Source organism: Procambarus clarkii, unplaced genomic scaffold (assembly GCF_040958095.1).
Source record: "Procambarus clarkii isolate CNS0578487 unplaced genomic scaffold, FALCON_Pclarkii_2.0 HiC_scaffold_118, whole genome shotgun sequence".
Lineage (NCBI taxonomy): Eukaryota > Metazoa > Arthropoda > Malacostraca > Decapoda > Cambaridae > Procambarus > Procambarus clarkii.
Genome location: NW_027189151.1, coordinates 1,430,703 through 1,449,690, shown reverse-complemented (window position 1 = coordinate 1,449,690; position 18,988 = coordinate 1,430,703). Strand labels below are relative to the sequence as shown.

General features: G+C 43.4%; 1 protein-coding gene across 1 annotated transcript in view; it reads right to left on the bottom strand.

Annotated features, from left to right (window-relative positions):
- The window catches only part of LOC138360796 (CLIP domain-containing serine protease B15-like), a 37,347-nt gene extending 23,062 nt beyond the window's left edge, over positions 1–14,285 (bottom strand). The window contains exons 1-8 of the mRNA XM_069320341.1: positions 14,228–14,285; positions 10,374–10,577; positions 9,755–9,808; positions 8,962–9,075; positions 2,973–3,149; positions 2,688–2,821; positions 1,824–1,863; positions 1,605–1,710 (exon numbers count right to left, since the gene is read on the bottom strand). Of these exons, the coding sequence (XP_069176442.1) occupies positions 1,605–1,710; positions 1,824–1,863; positions 2,688–2,821; positions 2,973–3,149; positions 8,962–9,075; positions 9,755–9,808; positions 10,374–10,452 (704 nt within the window). The 5' untranslated portion in view covers positions 10,453–10,577; positions 14,228–14,285. The remainder of the gene's footprint in view (positions 1–1,604; positions 1,711–1,823; positions 1,864–2,687; positions 2,822–2,972; positions 3,150–8,961; positions 9,076–9,754; positions 9,809–10,373; positions 10,578–14,227) is intronic.
- Positions 14,286–18,988: the final 4,703 nt, after the last annotated feature.

Sequence of the window (18,988 nt, the reverse complement as noted above, 5' to 3'; positions counted from 1 at the left end):
CGGTCGTGATGGTCAAGCGGATTAAGGCGTCCCTGTACATACCAGTTGTGGGAGTATGGGTTCGAGTCACTTCTGGGGTGTGAGTTTTCAGTTGTATATAGTCCTGGGGACCATTCAGGCTTGTTTGCATTTGTGTTCCTCACGTGTGCCCCAAAGAATGAGGTGATTTGATAAAATGCTATGCCCAAGATTACCATCCGAGTGCCGGCGGGGAAGTGGTTCATATAGCCTCGGCTATCACTTCCTTAGTCCGGTCGTGATGGTCAAGCGGATTAAGGCGTCCCTGTACATACCAGTTGTGGGAGTATGGGTTCGAGTCACTTCTGGGGTGTGAGTTTTCAGTTGTATATAGTCCTGGGGACCATTCAGGCTTGTTTGCATATATATATATATATATATATATATTATATATATATATATATATATATATATATATATTATATATATATATATATATATATATATATATATATATATATATATATATATATATATATATATAAATTATTTCTGCTTTAATTTTCCTTCGTGATGAATTATTTTTCACTTGTTGATTGGTCAATTAGCTATTGACGTAGCCTTAACAATCATCCAGAAGTGTATATGGTGACCTGACCTGATCTAACCTAACGTGAAATGACCTGACTCGAACCTACCTTACCTGACCTAACCTAACTTAATCTGACCACACCTTACCTGACCTGACCTAACATGACCTGACCTGACCTGACGAATTTCTAGATAACTAATATTTTTACCAACTTCATACATAGTGAAAGTGAAGTTTGAAGATGAGGTTGGTCTATACCATTTTCTTACGTTATTTAAAGTAGTTTTCGATAAGGAACTTTTGCGAACGTTTTCAGAATATCAGTATGTCTTTATAGCCTTACTTTTGACAAACATATTCAAAATGATGCTAACAAAATCAAGAATATTGGTCAAACACGAACGATTTCTGCAATAACCATTTTGGGAATCTTTAATTTAACAGTGACTCACTAAAAAGTGCAGTTTGTAGTCTCGAACATTGAGTTTACAACTACTAACTTCAAACTGATTGGCTGATAATGGCGAAGGTAAGGCAATTGAAAAAATTGGCTTGGCCAGTACGATTGTGTATCACTTGATGGAATATGAGATCGAGCGCAGACCTGCTAGAAGCGTGACATTTGTAGGTAGCCATTCTTCTTTACCTGTTCCTCCCTCGCGAGTGTCAGATTGAAAAATCCTGATCAAAGTTGTCATAATTTAAACTCCTCTAATATTCCTGAATATAATTTACTCACGGCACGACCTTGTATTGATAATCTCACGAAAAGACATGACAACCTCGTATTGGTTGGTGATCTCAGAGGACGACATTCACAATGCAAATGCAGCGACACCTTTCCCCCGAGTGCGGACGTCATTGTACCACAAATTAACCATTTTAGGACCTATGAACGTCTAATTTCTTTCAGTGACCGACTTCGATGTCACAGGTTCCTTCAGCATGATTCCTTTACAGGAAATATTTCTTCTCTTTAGCCTCTTCTCCTGTTCCCACCTCACCCATATTCCTGTGACTCCCAGTTCTCTACGTGACCAGACGCGGGACTTACGGGTACATTGGGTCGGTGGCGCAGTGGGCCGCCGTCAGGAGGAAGCGGTCAGAGATGGGCGTCGCCCCGCAGAAGGTGTCCGTCACGCTCACCATAGAGTTCTTGTCTGAAGGGAAAATGCGTCAGATAGTGAAATTAACTTTACCAGTGATTCAGTTCGAGTCTTGCATTGAAAACTATTTTATTTCATTAATTACAAAAGAGAGATGAGGGCAGTACCTTCGTTTGTCTTAGGCGCTGCTTTATTTTTCGACTTTTCCTGAAATGGTGAAGGAAAAATGCTATTAGTGTTATGTTCAAAACATCGAGAACACAATGGTAATCTGACAGAAGGATAACCGGTGGGGGATAACCGATGGGGAGGGGAGGGGGTGAAGGTGGCATGTAACTGGAATTTATGTGCACCACAAAATGAAATTTGTAATGTCTATCGAGGCCTAGTGAGCAAACTCAACATTTCTCTTCATTCAAACTTGACCATGAATACAGGTTTACAATTGCCTCTGATTTAATTAACGCAATAACGAGTCATACCACTGACGTTAATTACCTAAAAATCTTCCACCTTAGACTATTACGCAAGATTATATTTTATTATCTCTTAAAAGCATTAGTTTGAATGACACATTAAGGTGTACTTAGGCTTGTTTTGGTACCTAGAGGCACCAAAAAAAAGGTGCCTTTTTTATGGAGCTTCGACAAGATGCAACCCCACAATAATTTCCTAACTCCAGAGTACCTATTTTTCTGTTTGATATCTTCCCGTGACACCTTACCTGTCTAACACCATACCGTGACAAATTTCTTAACTGACTAACACGGTGATGTGTCAAAAGAGGACATACTATTGAGCACAGATGGTATACGAACAAAGAGACACAGGTGGAAACTAATCAAAAATTAATAATTAAGAAAGGTCAAACATGCGAACAAATCTTTTAATTGTGAGAGATTTAAATAATTGGAAAATAGACTGGGAAGCAAGTAAAATTTTGCATGCAATATACAGGTGTTCTCGAGCGGTACTCCCTGACGGCACCGGCGGCAGCGCAGCGGGAAGATAAAGCAATAATTTGTACATACAAGGTGAGCTCTTCGAAGAGCCTCTAACTGGTCTGGAAAGATGATCTGCCGGACACTTCTGCTTAGGCCGCTGCTTCTGCTGCTGCTTCTGCTGCTGCTTCTGCTGCTGGTAGTTTTTACCTTTCGCCCACACTCTACAAAATACACCGTCGATACCATATAAAATATAGCGTAGGGTTACAAATCCAAATTTCACGTGACATAAACATTTCTCTACAAGGTGACGACTTATCAAAGATTGCATCTGAAGAAGAAGAAGGAGATCAACTTCGCCATGATCCTCACCAAAATCGGGGCGGGTGATGGTCTGTCGTTCCTTCAAGAGTTTATGGAGGACAGCATTGTTATCCGTCATCCGATTACAAGCAGCACAGTAGGACTGTGCACGCTGGCCCTGGGCATGGCACGCCTTGCACACTACCCGCCAAGGGCAGTTGAGGCCTGTCTTCTGACACCCGGGATCTGCCATGGCAACATTGCAAATCATTATATATATATATATATATATATATATATATATATATATATATATATATATATATATATATATATATATATATATATATAATCGTTAAGTAATTTAACAGAAAGTGATCAGTGATTCTAAAATGCAAATATGGCACTATACCGTGTAGGGGAAGCAGGGGACATATACCTTATAGAATATATATATATATATATATATATATATATATATATATATATATATATATATATATATATATATATATATATATATATATATATATATATATATATATATATATATATATATTAGTATATTTTGGTAGCAGTCTTTCCTGTAGACATATATTATTAAATATGACCGAAAAAGTAAGATTAATAATTCTAACACGAATTTTCTCAATCTTTCGTACATTACGCTTCACTGTTGGAGGTGAATCAAAAATCACTTCTCCAAAATTCATTTTTATTTCTAGTCTGACGCGACACGGGCGCGTTTCGTAGAACTTATTACATTTTCAAAGACTTCACAAATACACAACTGATTAGAACTTACGTCTCTCTGATATTATATCTACATTTGAGTGAGGTGGGAAGGGTGATGTGGCATTAACACAAGACAGAACAGGAGGGGATATTAATAGGGTATTAAAAGTATCAACACAAGACAGAACAGAAACAATGGGTATTGAATAGAAGTGTTTGTAGAAAGCCTATTGGTCCATATTTCTTGATGCTTCTATATTGGAGCGGAGTCTTGAGGTGGGTAGAATATAGTTGTGCAATAATTGGCTGTTGATTGCTGGTGTTGACTTCTTGATGTGTAGTGCCTCGCAAACGTCAAGCCGCCTGCTATCGCTGTATCTATCGATGATTTCTGTGTTGTTTACTAGGATTTCTCTGGCGATGGTTTGGTTATGGGAAGAGATTATATGTTCCTTAATGGAGCCCTGTTGCTTATGCATCGTTAAACGCCTAGAAAGAGATGTTGTTGTCTTGCCTATATACTGGGTTTTTTGGAGCTTACAGTCCCCAAGTGGGCATTTGAAGGCATAGACGACGTTAGTCTCTTTTAAAGCGTTCTGTTTTGTGTCTGGAGAGTTTCTCATGAGTAGGCTGGCCGTTTTTCTGGTTTTATAGTAAATCGTCAGTTGTATCCTCTGATTTTTGTCTGTAGGGATAACGTTTCTATTAACAATATCTTTCAGGACCCTTTCCTCCGTTTTATGAGCTGTGGAAAAGAAGTTCCTGTAAAATAGTCTAATAGGGGGTATAGGTGTTGTGTTAGTTGTCTCTTCAGAGGTTGCATGGCTTTTCACTTTCCTTCTTATGATGTCTTCGATGAAACCATTGGAGAAGCCGTTATTGACTAGGACCTGCCTTACCCTACAGAGTTCTTCGTCGACTTGCTTCCATTCTGAGCTGTGGCTGAGAGCACGGTCGACGTATGCGTTAACAACACTCCTCTTGTACCTGTCGGGGCAGTCGCTGTTGGCATTTAGGCACATTCCTATGTTTGTTTCCTTAGTGTAGACTGCAGTGTGGAAACCTCCGCCCTTTTCCATGACTGTTACATCTAGAAAAGGCAGCTTACCATCCTTTTCCGTCTCGTAAGTGAAACGCAGCACGGAACTCTGCTCAAATGCCTCCTTCAGCTCCTGCAGATGTCTGACATCAGGTACCTGTGTAAAAATGTCGTCAACATACCTGCAGTATATGGCCGGTTTCAAGTTCATGTCGACTAAGACTTTTTGCTCGATGGTACCCATGTAGAAGTTTGCAAACAGGACACCTAGGGGAGAACCCATGGCGACCCCATCTACTTGCTTATACATGTGCCCATCCGGGCTCAAGAAGGGTGCCTCTTTAGTACAAGCTTGGAGTAGTTTCCTCAGAATACTTTCTGGCATGTCAAGAGGAGTACAGGCTGGATCACGATACACTCTGTCGGCTATCATTCCGATTGTCTCGTCCACAGGTACGTTGGTAAACAGCGATTCTACGTCCAACGAGGCTCTTATCCATGTGGCCCGTGTGCCCCGCAGTAAGTCCACAAATTCCTTTGGAGACTTCAGGCTGAAGGCGCAAGGAACATAAGGAGTCAGCAGGCCGTTGAGTCGCTTCGCCAGTCTGTACGTGGGTGTGGGTATCTGGCTAATGATTGGCCGAAGTGGGTTTCCAGGCTTGTGCGTCTTGACATTTCCATACGCATATCCAGGTTTATATTCCCCAATGATCTTTGGCAGGTGGAGTCCGGATTTCTTGGCGTTCACAGTTTCGATCAGTTTGTTGACCTTTGCTTTTAATTCGGCTGTAGTGTCCTTCGTTACCCTTTGGAACTTAGTTTGGTCAGAGAGTATGATGTTCATTTTCGCCAGATATTCGTCTTTTTTAAGAATGACATATATTGGCGACTTGTCACCTCTCCTGACAACTATCTCCTTGTTCTCACGAAGGCTTTTAGCTGCCGCTTTAAGCTCGGGGGACAGTATGGTGCTTCTGTAGTTGCCTCGATTCTTTCCTCCTTCTGCAATAAGTTCTGCTTGTAAGGTATCTTTGGTAGTGACCTTCTTTTGTGTCTCGAGGTCGAATATGTCGTCCAACAGAATTTCTAACTCTACTTTCCGGGCCATTTCACTCGGTCTGGACATAACATGACAGTTTATGCCCAGATTTAGGAGAGTGACTTGGTCCTCAGTGAGGTTAATTCCTGCAAGGTTCAGGAAGCCATCTCTTGGTCGTTGAATTGCCATAGGTCCTCCATATAATGTTGTTAGTTTCTTGATAATCCTTGTTTCAGTGCTGAGGTGATGTTGGTCTGTGAGGATGTCGAGGTGTTGTCGCAACTACTTCATGCTACAAACGAGTGGAGAAATAGCAACATCGACCATAGTATCCGTACCCGCATTGAACAACACCTCGACATCCTCACAGACCAACATCACCACAGCACTGAAACAAGGATTATCAAGAAACTAACAACATTATATGGAGGACCTATGGCAATTCCACGACCAAGAGATGGCTTCCTGAATCTTGCAGGAATTAACCTCACTGAGGACCAAGTCACTCTCCTAAATCTGGGCATAAACTGTCATGTTATGTCCAGACCGAGTGAAATGGCCCGGAAAGTAGAGTTGGAAATTCTGTTGGACGACATATTCGACCTCGAGACACAAAAGAAGGTCACTACCAAAGATACCTTACAAGCAGAACTTATTGCAGAAGGAGGAAAGAATCGAGGCAACTACAGAAGCACCATACTGTCCCCCGAGCTTAAAGCGGCAGCTAAAAGCCTTCGTGAGAACAAGGAGATAGTTGTCAGGAGAGGTGACAAGTCGCCAATATATGTCATTCTTAAAAAAGACGAATATCTGGCGAAAATGAACATCATACTCTCTGACCAAACTAAGTTCCAAAGGGTAACGAAGGACACTACAGCCGAATTAAAAGCAAAGGTCAACAAACTGATCGAAACTGTGAACGCCAAGAAATCCGGACTCCACCTGCCAAAGATCATTGGGGAATATAAACCTGGATATGCGTATGGAAATGTCAAGACGCACAAGCCTGGAAACCCACTTCGGCCAATCATTAGCCAGATACCCACACCCACGTACAGACTGGCGAAGCGACTCAACGGCCTGCTGACTCCTTATGTTCCTTGCGCCTTCAGCCTGAAGTCTCCAAAGGAATTTGTGGACTTACTGCGGGGCACACGGGCCACAGGGATAAGAGCCTCGTTGGACGTAGAATCGCTGTTTACCAACGTACCTGTGGACGAGACAATCGGAATGATAGCCGACAGAGTGTATCGTGATCCAGCCTGTACTCCTCTTGACATGCCAGAAAGTATTCTGAGGAAACTACTCCAAGCTTGTACTAAAGAGGCACCCTTCTTGAGCCCGGATGGGCACATGTATAAGCAAGTAGATGGGGTCGCCATGGGTTCTCCCCTAGGTGTCCTGTTTGCAAACTTCTACATGGGTATCATCGAGCAAAAAGTCTTAGTCGACATGAACTTGAAACCGGCCATATACTGCAGGTATGTTGACGACATTTTTACACAGGTACCTGATGTCAGACATCTGCAGGAGCTGAAGGAGGCATTTGAGCAGAGTTCCGTGCTGCGTTTCACTTACGAGACGGAAAAGGATGGGAAGCTGCCTTTTCTAGATGTAACAGTCATGGAAAAGGCCGGAGGTTTCCACACTGCAGTCTACACTAAGGAAACAAACATAGGAATGTGCCTAAATGCCAACAGCGACTGCCCCGACAGGTACAAGAGGAGTGTTGTTAACGCATACGTCGACCGTGCTCTCAGCCACAGCTCAGAATGGAAGCAAGTCGACGAAGAACTCTGTAGGGTAAGGCAGGTCCTAGTCAATAACGGCTTCTCCAATGGTTTCATCGAAGACATCATAAGAAGGAAAGTGAAAAGCCATGCAACCTCTGAAGAGACAACTAACACAACACCTATACCCCCTATTAGACTATTTTACAGGAACTTCTTTTCCACAGCTCATAAAACGGAGGAAAGGGTCCTGAAAGATATTGTTAATAGAAACGTTATCCCTACAGACAAAAATCAGAGGATACAACTGACGATTTACTATAAAACCAGAAAAACGGCCAGCCTACTCATGAGAAACTCTCCAGACACAAAACAGAACGCTTTAAAAGAGACTAACGTCGTCTATGCCTTCAAATGCCCACTTGGGGACTGTAAGCTCCAAAAAACCCAGTATATAGGCAAGACAACAACATCTCTTTCTAGGCGTTTAACGATGCATAAGCAACAGGGCTCCATTAAGGAACATATAATCTCTTCCCATAACCAAACCATCGCCAGAGAAATCCTAGTAAACAACACAGAAATCATCGATAGATACAGCGATAGCAGGCGGCTTGACGTTTGCGAGGCACTACACATCAAGAAGTCAACACCAGCAATCAACAGCCAATTATTGCACAACTATATTCTACCCACCTCAAGACTCCGCTCCAATATAGAAGCATCAAGAAATATGGACCAATAGGCTTTCTACAAACACTTCTATTCAATACCCATTGTTTCTGTTCTGTCTTGTGTTGATACTTTTAATACCCTATTAATATCCCCTCCTGTTCTGTCTTGTGTTAATGCCACATCACCCTTCCCACCTCACTCAAATGTAGATATAATATCAGAGAGACGTAAGTTCTAATCAGTTGTGTATTTGTGAAGTCTTTGAAAATGTAATAAGTTTTACGAAACGCGCCCGTGTCGCGTCAGACTAGAAATAAAAATGAATTTTGGAGAAGTGATTTTTGATTTACCTCCAACAGTGAAGCGTAATGTACGAAAGATTGAGAAAATTCGTGTTAGAATTATTAATCTTACTTTTTCGGTCATATTTAATAATATATATATATATATATATATATATATATATATATATATATATATATATATATATATATATATATATATATATATATATATATATATATATATATATATATATATATATACACACACCAGGGTATACCAATTCATCCTTGTATACTAATACACGGAAATAAGGGAACGGAAGGGAACTATCAGGAGAAAGCGCCAAACCATTAAGACTATATAGCAGTTAGAAGGTGTCAGGATAAGGATTACGAATATTACAGGAGGGGGGGGGGAGGAATGGCGGCCGCAACCCCTTGGTGGACGGTCGAGGGGATTGAACGCCGACCTGCATGAAGCGAGACCGTCTCTCTACCGTCCGCCCCCCCCCCCCCCAAGTAGTTGGAAACACACCAGAAAAGAAGCTGAGCTTACTTGTGCAAACGCCACAGGTGGCTGGGCAGGCTTGGGTCATGGTTCGAGGCTCGCGCTCGCACCGGCCGGTGACGCCCCACGCCAAGCACTCGGACCTGGTGTCTCTGCAGCTTGCTGTGGAAGACGCACAGTTTTTTCCACCTTATTCGTAAGTGAGTACTCGTGTTGTCTAACATGTCGACCACAACGTTCTCGGGTACATATATGTGTGTGTACTCACCTCAGATCTGTCCTTGTTTGTGTGTTTTTCGGTCAGCCTTCCTGCTATTGTCTGTCTGTCTGTCTGTCTGTCTGTCTGTCTGTCTGTCTGTCTGTCTGTCTGTCTGTCTGTGTGTCTCGTCTGTCTGTCTCGTCTGTCTCTGTCTGTCTCTCTCTCTCTCTCTCTCTCTCTCTCTCTCTCTCTCTCTCTCTCTCTCTCTCTCTCTCTCTCTCTCTCTCTCTCTCTCTCTCTCTCTCTCTCTCTCTCTCTCTCTCTCTCTCTCTCTCTCTCTCTCTCTCTCTCTCTCTCTCTGTCTCTCTCTCTCTCTCTGTCTCTCTCTCTCTCTGTCTCTCTCTCTCTCTCTCTCTCTCTCTCTCTCTCTCTCTCTCTCTCTCTCTCTCTCTCTCTCTCTCTCTCTCTCTCTCTCTCTCTCTCTCTCTCTCTCTCTCTCTCTCTCTCTCTCTCTCTCTCTCTCTCTCTCTCTCTCTCTCTCTCTCTCTCTCTCTCTTTCTTACAATATCACTAATAAGACAATAAGAGTACATGTCAGATGTCTTTGTAATTAATGAAAAATACAAAGAATAAAATAGTTACCCGTTTCCTTGGAATCTGTTGGCGGGAATTGGATCGGCCTTCGATGGGAAGGGGCTGTAGGGGGGAAGAAGGGGCTGTGTTGATGCTAAGTATTTTATAGTGTTATGGTCAAAGTGTGAATTGCAGAAAATGTTCTGATAAATTTGACCATCAGCCCATAGTGTTGTATATATTACAATCGGAAAAAACAAATAAATGTTTTAACATTTTTGTTTTCAAAAAAATTAGCCAGGCGTAGCCAGTGCCAAACTCATCTTGGGTGCCAGTATATGACCATGGCAGGGTATTGCCTCTTCAGTTGTAGTGAACCTAATCCCACCATGTTGGGCATACACTCAATAAGGAGAGAGAGAGAGAGAGAGAGAGAGAGAGAGAGAGAGAGAGAGAGAGAGAGAGAGAGAGAGAGAGAGCTTACTCTCCTTGAACCCGCCCATGTCGGGCTTGTACAATCAGCATACACTGGCAGAACTTGTAATTATTTTCAGCGGATAAATGGAGTCGATGCAGATCCGCCTATGACAATGCACCCCCCTTAACCCTCCAGTCATCCTGCAAAGTTGGATAAAAGCATCGTAATTTATATAATTTAATTTTCCATAAACCTGCATCTTTCTCTTACCGGTTTGAGAGTGTAATGGCGTGAAGCAGAAGAGCACCAAGAGCATCAAGGCCGCCCACACCTCACCACACGACGCCATTATCAATGTGGCTTTCCTTGAAGCAACTGTTGGGGTAAGCCACTGAACGCTGTCCTTCTCCTGTTGGATCAAGCCACTGAACGCTGCCCCTCTCCTGTTGGATCTGTGATACTGGATGTGTGTATCTGTAGGGAGAGAGATGGATCAGAACTCCCCTAGTTATGTTTGCGGGGGTTGGACTCTGGCTCTTTGATCCCGCCTCTCAACCATCAATCAACTGGTGTACAGGTTCCTGAGCCTATTGGGCTCTATCACACCTACACTTGACATCTATCACACCTACACTTGACACTGTGCAGGGAGTCAGCCTCCACCACATCACTGCCTAATGCATTCCATTTGTTGAAAGTAAGGGTGGTCAAGGCTACGGCTGCTGGGGGACGGAACACCTTGACATGTTGGGCTCTAATACCCGGGGAAAACCTGAGTTGGCCGCTCCTTGGGGCGCAGCTGTCTAGTGTGTTGCTGTTGTTTTGTTTTGTGGCTGTGTGTAGTGTTGTCTTCAGTGTTGCTGTTAGACTCTTGAACCTTGTTTAAGTGCACACCATCAGTTGCTCACACGACGTTAGTCACTGTACCCACACGACGTTAGTCACTATACCCACACAATGCTAGTCACTATGCCCACACAATGCTAGCCATTATACCCACACAATGCTAGCCACTATACCCACACGACTCTAGTCACTGAACACACACGACTCTAGTCACTGTACCCACACGAAGCTAGTCACTGTACCCACACGACTCTAGTCACTGTACCCACACGACTCTAGTCACTGTACCCACACGACTCTAGTCACTGTACCCACACGACTCTAGTCACTGTACCCACACGACTCTAGTCACTGTACCCACACGACTCTAGTCACTGTACCCACACGACTCTAGTCACTGTACCCACACGACTCTAGTCACTGTACCCACAAAACGTTAGCCACTATACCCACACGACGCTAGTCACTGTACCCACACGACGCTAGTCACTGTACCCACACAACGCTAGTCACTGTACCCACACAACGCTAACCACTGTACTCACACAAGGTTATCTTGAGGTTATCTTGACATGATTTCGGGACTTTTAGTGTCCCCGCGGCCCGGTCCTTGACCAGGCCTCCACCCCCAGGAAGCAGCCCGTGACAGCTGACTAACACCCAGGTACCTATTTTACTGCTAGGTAACAGGGGCATAGGGTGAAAGAAACTCTGCCCATTGTTTCTCGCCGGCGCCTGGGATAGAACCCAGGACCACAGGATCACAAGTCCAGCGTGCTGTCCACTCGGCCGACCGGCTCCCCTCACCGACCGGCGAAGGTTAGCCACTATACCCACGCTAGCCACTAGCCACTGTACCCACACAACGCTAGCCATTATACCCACACAACGCTAGCCACTATACCCACACAACGCTAGCCACTATACCCACACAACGCTAGCCACTACACCCAATCAATGCTAGCCACTGTACCCACACAACGCTAGCCACTATACCCACACAATGCTAGCCACTAGCCACTGTACCCACACAACGCTAGCCACTATACCCACACAACGCTAGCCACTATACCCAAACAATGCTAGCCACTGTACCCACACAACGCTAGCCACTATACCCACACAACGCTAGCCACTAGCCACTGTACCCACACAACGCTAGCCACTATACCCAAACAATGCTAGCCACTGTACCCACACAACGCTAGCCACTATACCCACACAATGCTAGCCACTGTACCCACACAACGTTAGCCACTGTACCCACACAACGCTAGCCACTATACCCACGCAACGCTAGCCACTATACCCACACAACGTTAGCCACTGTACCCACACAATGCTAGCCACTGTACCCACAGAACACTAGCCACTGTACCCACACAACGCTAGCCACTGTACCCACACAACGCTAGCTACTATACCTACACGACGCTAGCCACTGTACCCACACAACGCTAGCCACTATACCCACACGACGCTAGCCACTGTAAACACAAAACGTTAGCCACTATACCCACACAACGCTAGCCACTGTACCCACACAACACCAGCCACTGTACCCACACAACGTTAGCCACTATACCCACACGACGCTAGTCACTGTACCCACACGAAGCTAGTCACTGTACCCACACAACGCTAGTCACTGTACCCACACTATGCTAACCACTGTACCCACACAACGTTAGCCACTATACCCACACAATGTTAGCCACTATACCCACACAACGCCAGCCACTGTACCCACACAACGTTAGCCACTATACCCACACAACGCTAGCCACTGTACCCACACAACGTTAACCACTGTACCCACACAACGTTAGCCACTATACCCACACAACACCAGCCACTGTACCCACACAACGTTAGCCACTATACCCACACAACGCCAGCCACTGTACCCACACAACGTTAGCCACTATACCCACACAACGCTAGCCACTATACCTACACAACGTTAACCACTGTACCCACACAACGTTAGCCACTGTACCCAAACAAAGTTAGCCACTATACCCACACAACGTTAGCCACTGTACCCACAAAACGCTAGCCACTATACCCACACGACGCTAGCCACTGTACCCACACAACGCTAGCCACTATACCCACACTACGTTAGCCACTGTACCCACGCAACGCTAGCCACTATACCCACACAACGCTAGCCACTATACCCACACAATGCTACCCACTGTACCCACACAACGTTAGCCACTGTACCCACACAACGCTAGCCATTATACCCACACAACGCTAGCCACTGTACCCACAAAACGCTAGCCACTATACCCACACAATGCTACTCACTGTACCCACACAACGTTAGCCACTGTACCCACACAACGCTAGCCACTGTACCCACACAACGCTAGCCACTGTACCCACACAACGCTAGCCACTGTACCCACACAACGCTAGCCACTGTACCCACACAACGCAAGCCACTGTACCCACACAACGCTATCCATTATACCCACACAACGTTAGCCCCTATACCCACACAACGCTTGCCACTGTACCCACACAACACCAGTCACTATACCCACACAACGCTAGCCACTGTACCCACAAAACGTTAACCAATGTACCCACATAACGCTAGCCACTGTACCCACACAACGCTAGCCACTGTACCCGCACAACACCAGCCACTATACCCACACAGCGTTAACCACTGTACCCACATAACTCTAGCCACTGTACCCACACAACGCTAGCCACTGTACCCACACGATGCTAGCCACTGTACCCACACAACGCTAGCCACTGTACCCACACAACGCTAGCCACTGTACCCACACAACGCTAGCCACTGTACCCACACAACGCTAGCCACTGTACCCACACAACGCTAGCCACTGTACCCACACAACGCTAGCCACTGTACCCACACAACGCTAGCCACTGTACCCACACAACGCTAGCCACTGTACCCACACGACGCTAGCCACTGTACCCACACAACGCTAGCCACTGTACCCACACAACGTTAACCACTGTACCCACACAGTGCTAGCCAATGTACCCACACAACGCTAGCCACTGTACCCACAAAACGCTAGCCACTATACCCACACGACGCTAGCCACTGTACCCGCACAACGTTAACCACTGTACCCACACAACGCTAGCCACTATACCCACACAACGCTAGCCACTGTACCCACACAACATTAACCACTGTACCCACACAACGTTAACCACTGTACTCACACAACGCTGCTACACACCCACACACAACACCAGCCACTACACCAGCGACCACTTACCAGAAGCAGCGCAGGAACACCTTCCCACCTCCGCACTCCTCTGCTTCTCCTCACACACTGCCTCCCCTCCACAACTCCACCTTATACAACCTCTCATGTCTCCGCTAATTTCCCGGTCCGGCTTGGGTTTGTTATGGCGCCCAATATATATATATATATATATATATATATATATATATATATATATATATATATATATATATATATATATATATATATATATTTCTTCAGCTTGTTTAGGTCTTCTTGACGCCTCAAGCGGTCCTCCTCTGTCTTAATCCTTCTCATAATTTTGGTATCGTCAGCAAACATTGAGAGAAATGAATCTATACCCTCCGGGAGATCATTTACATATATCAGAAACAAGATTGGACCAAGTACAGAGCCCTGTGGGACTCCACTGGTGACTTCACGCCAATCCGAGGTCTCACCCCTCACCGTAACTCTCTGCTTCCTATTGCTTAGGTACTCCCTTATCCACTGGAGCACCTTACCAGCTACACCTGCCTGTCTCTCCAGTTTATGTACAAGCCTTTTATGCGGTACTGTGTCAAAGGCTTTCCGACAATCCAAGTAAATGCAGTCCGCCCAGCCTTCTCTTTCTTGCTTAATCTTTGTCACCTGGTCGTAGAATTCTATTAAGCCAGTCAGGCTAGATTTATCCTCCCTGAATCCATGTTGTCGATTTGTCACGAAGTCCCTTCTCTCCAGATGTGTTACTAGGTTTTGTCTCACGATCTTCACCATCACCTTGCATGGTATACAAGTCAAGGACACTGGCCTGTAGTTCAGTGCCTCTTGCCTGTCGCCCTTTTTGTATATTGGAACCACGTTCGCCGTCTTCCATATTTCTGGTAGGTCTCCCGCCTCCAGTGACCTACTATACACTATGGAGAGTGGCAAGCAAAGTGCCTCTGCACACTCTTTCAGTACCCATGGTGAGATCCCGTCTGGACCAACAGCCTTTCTAGCATCCAGATCCAGCAGGTATCTCTTGACCTCCTCACTCATAATTTCGAACCCTTCCAAGGCCGCCTGGTTTACTTCCCTTTCTCTTAGCACAGTGACCTCACCTTGTTCTATTGTGAAAACCTCCTGGAACTTCTTGTTGAGTTCTTCACACACCTCTTTGTCATTCTCTGTATACCTGTCTTCGCCTGTTCTAAGTTTCCTTACCTGTTCTTTCACTGTTGTTTTCCTCCTGATGTGACTATGGAGTAGCTTTGGTTCGGTCTTGGCTTTGTTTGCCATATCATTTTCATAATTTTTCTCTGCTTCTCTTCTCACCCTAACATACTTATTCCTGGTTCTCTGGTATCTCTCTTTGCTTTCTGGTGTTCTGTCATTCCCGAAGTTCCTCCACGCCCTTTTGTTCAGTCCCTTTGCTTCCATACATGCCCTATTATCAACCCGTTCTCACACAAGACAGCACATATATGACTTAATGCTTAAAGTCAATATGTTGAATATGAATTAGTAAATATGTGATATATTCCCAGTTACTTTTTTTTCCAAGGCCCAAACTCTTCCTCACGTACCAATTTACGTCTCACAGTACCCGTCCGTCAACCTAGATAGCAGAATAGTCGTGATTGGTTCAATTATAAGGAAAATTGTACTTTTCAGGTCCCACACGGGTTGTGAAATTTACCTACTATTGTCCATGCTCTTAGAATATTATAGATCAGCTACTTTCTATTGAAGGCTCGTAGTTTTGTTTTGAGAAATATTAGTTGTTCTTAGTAAATTATAATAAGCACTAAAAATGATTACATAGAATAACAGTCCTTCACCAATCAATATTATATACCATAGTTTGTGCTTTACAAATCTTTAAAGGATGTTTTGTAGGAACGCTAACAGAAAATGATGGTACATTGGAATGTCTATGGGGTAAACTACTGTAAACAGGATGGTATTGTGTCTACTATACCAACTACAGGATCGGTATATTGTCCACTACCACCTGTTAGGTGGGTAAGGGGTGCAATACCACCCACAGTATGGGTATGAGGGTCACATCCACCCAGAGGATGGGAATGAGATACTCAACACAAAGCTGCTATTAGGACAATATCCAATTCTGGCCCCAGACATCACTCGGTACCCCTACTCAAATCTCTGAATATGTTAGACATTAAGTCACTGCACATTCTCTCATGTGTATTATACATATATAAAACGCTAAACTATAATGCCAATCCTGATCTCAAAAGCTTCATAGAAGGTTGTAACAGAACCCATGAGCACCACACCAGAAATAAATACAGTTTTGATATTCCTAGAGTACGACTAAATCAAACCAGAAATGCTCTACAAATCAAGGGGCCCAGAATGTGGAATGACCTTCCCAACCATGTTAAAGACTGTACCTCTCTCAACCAGTTTAAGTTAAAAACGAAGCTATACCTAATAAATTTCATGTAACCCACCTTACCCCCCTGTTGTCAACCCATGTATATTTTTTGTTTTTTTGTTTTTCAAATCAACGCTGTTTGAATGTAATTTTCTGTAATAATTTGTAATTGTATTTGTGCTGCTTTTTCAACAATGTTCCCCCCTCTTTTACCTCTATTTTTTATATGTACTCATCACATCTTTTCTTCTTACCCATTAGTTTTAAGCTGTAGTCATTAATGTTTTTCATGCCCGAAACGCTTTGCGTAATAGTGGCTTTAGGCATTGTATGTACTAGCTCTATCTATAAAGCCAACAAACTTTGTAAATCTCTTTATGTATGTACCTTACCTAAATAAAGATTATTATTATTATTATTAATGGGGATCACATCCACCCACAGGAAGGGTATGGGGTCCAATACCACCCACAGGATGAGTATGGCGTCCACTACAACCCACAGGATAGGTATGGGGCTCCAACCACCCATAGAATGGGTATGGGGCTCCAACCACCCATAGAATGGGTATGGGATCCAATAACACCCACTGGATGTATATGGCGTTCATTGCCGCGCGTCGAGCTCGAAAACCGCAGCATTCATCTCAGAACCATGCCTATTTCACGCAGATTCCTTAATAAACGTAAGAATTTTATATGTCACAAGAAAGATAGAAATATAAGCTTTATTCTAAATACCTTACCATGGGCATATTTAAATTTAAAGCGAAGATACATGTACTTTTATAATAGCCGAGCTCCGACCCCGGACAGATCAATCCACCGAGCCTCTCTCTCTCAGAACAATGTTTATTTCACGTGAATTCGTTAATAAACATATATGTTTTATATGTCTCAAGAAAGACAGACATATAAGCTTCACTTTAAACACTTTACCATAGACATACTTAAAGTTCTAATGAAGATACATGTATTTTAAAAATTAAGGAGCTCCCACCCCGTACAGACTGAACAACAGAGCAACTCTCTCTCAGATCAATGTTTATTTCACGTAAATTCGTTAATAAACACAAATGTTTTATATGTCTTAAGCAAGATAGAAATAAGAGCTTCATTTTAAATACATTACAATATACATATTTATAGCTCAAGTGAAGATACATATGTTTTTATAGTAGCGCTTAGTAGCTTGTCGGGCATGGAGTGCAGACGCCTACGCACTTGCCGATATATTGTATAATTAACAAAGATTCGCTAATAAAGCCTAAAATCTTATATGCCTCCAGAAAGACCGAGATATGAACATTATTATGATTGCACCAAATGAAATATATCATGTTCGAGAACAGAGATATATCAATTTTAAATTAAGTTTCGACTCTTGCTCGGGCGAGAGAGATGGGGCGACTCTCGCCCCATCTATTGGAGATTCTGTGCACTAAAGACCCAAAGCTACTCAACCCCTCTTAGCATTATTTAAGTAATGAAGTAATATGATATATTTACTCACTATAATGTTGGTGCTGAATGCAGAACATGAGAAAACATATATTTACTCCAAACTAATGTAATTTCATTATGAAATAAGTAGCATCAAAGGAAGTCGATGGTCCAAGCGGCAATGTTGTGGAGCGACTTATCCAAGATATATCGTTGTTTGGTAAGTGTTTGTTGGCATATCCAGTTGTCGCACTTCTCTGCACAAATTATCACAAATTTAAAATATAATGTTAACAAGTAGAATACGTATTTTTAATAAAATCTAACATAACTAGCCAGAAAACATTTAACATTTATTAAAATATATATGTTTGGAAGTTAAATCGACTTCATAGGACAATAGTTGTTGTTACAAGAATGTAACAACACTTGTAATATATACTCGTTATTCGTTGACATGCGTTCGCTACTTAAACTACCATGTACTGTACTTATGTAAAATCTCCCATGTCTCTTCGCTCATCTCACCGAACCCTACAGGCTCTGTGATATATTGTTTAATTAATTGAGATTCACAAATAAAGCTTATAATTGTATCTGTTAACAAAAAGGCAGAGCTTAGTTTAGTTCATTTATTATGCACCCCATACCCATCCTATGGGCGATAGTGGAGTGTTACAGAGGCACATAATGGGCTCAGGGACTGAGCTCCACAATTCATATAGCTAAGCAAGTTATAATCTTGATAAGGTAGTTACAAAAGTCAATGCACATTGTCACATCAACAATGGGCTCGAGACCGACCACAAGTACAGTTTATAATTTAAGCAACTGACATATATGGAGGGCTAGTGTCACAATTGATATGTTTATCTTACACATAACCCCCTCTCCCCCATCCAATGGGCAACGGTGGATAGGTTACAATCAAGTCGTTTTTTGCGTTTTATTCAGAGATTAGAT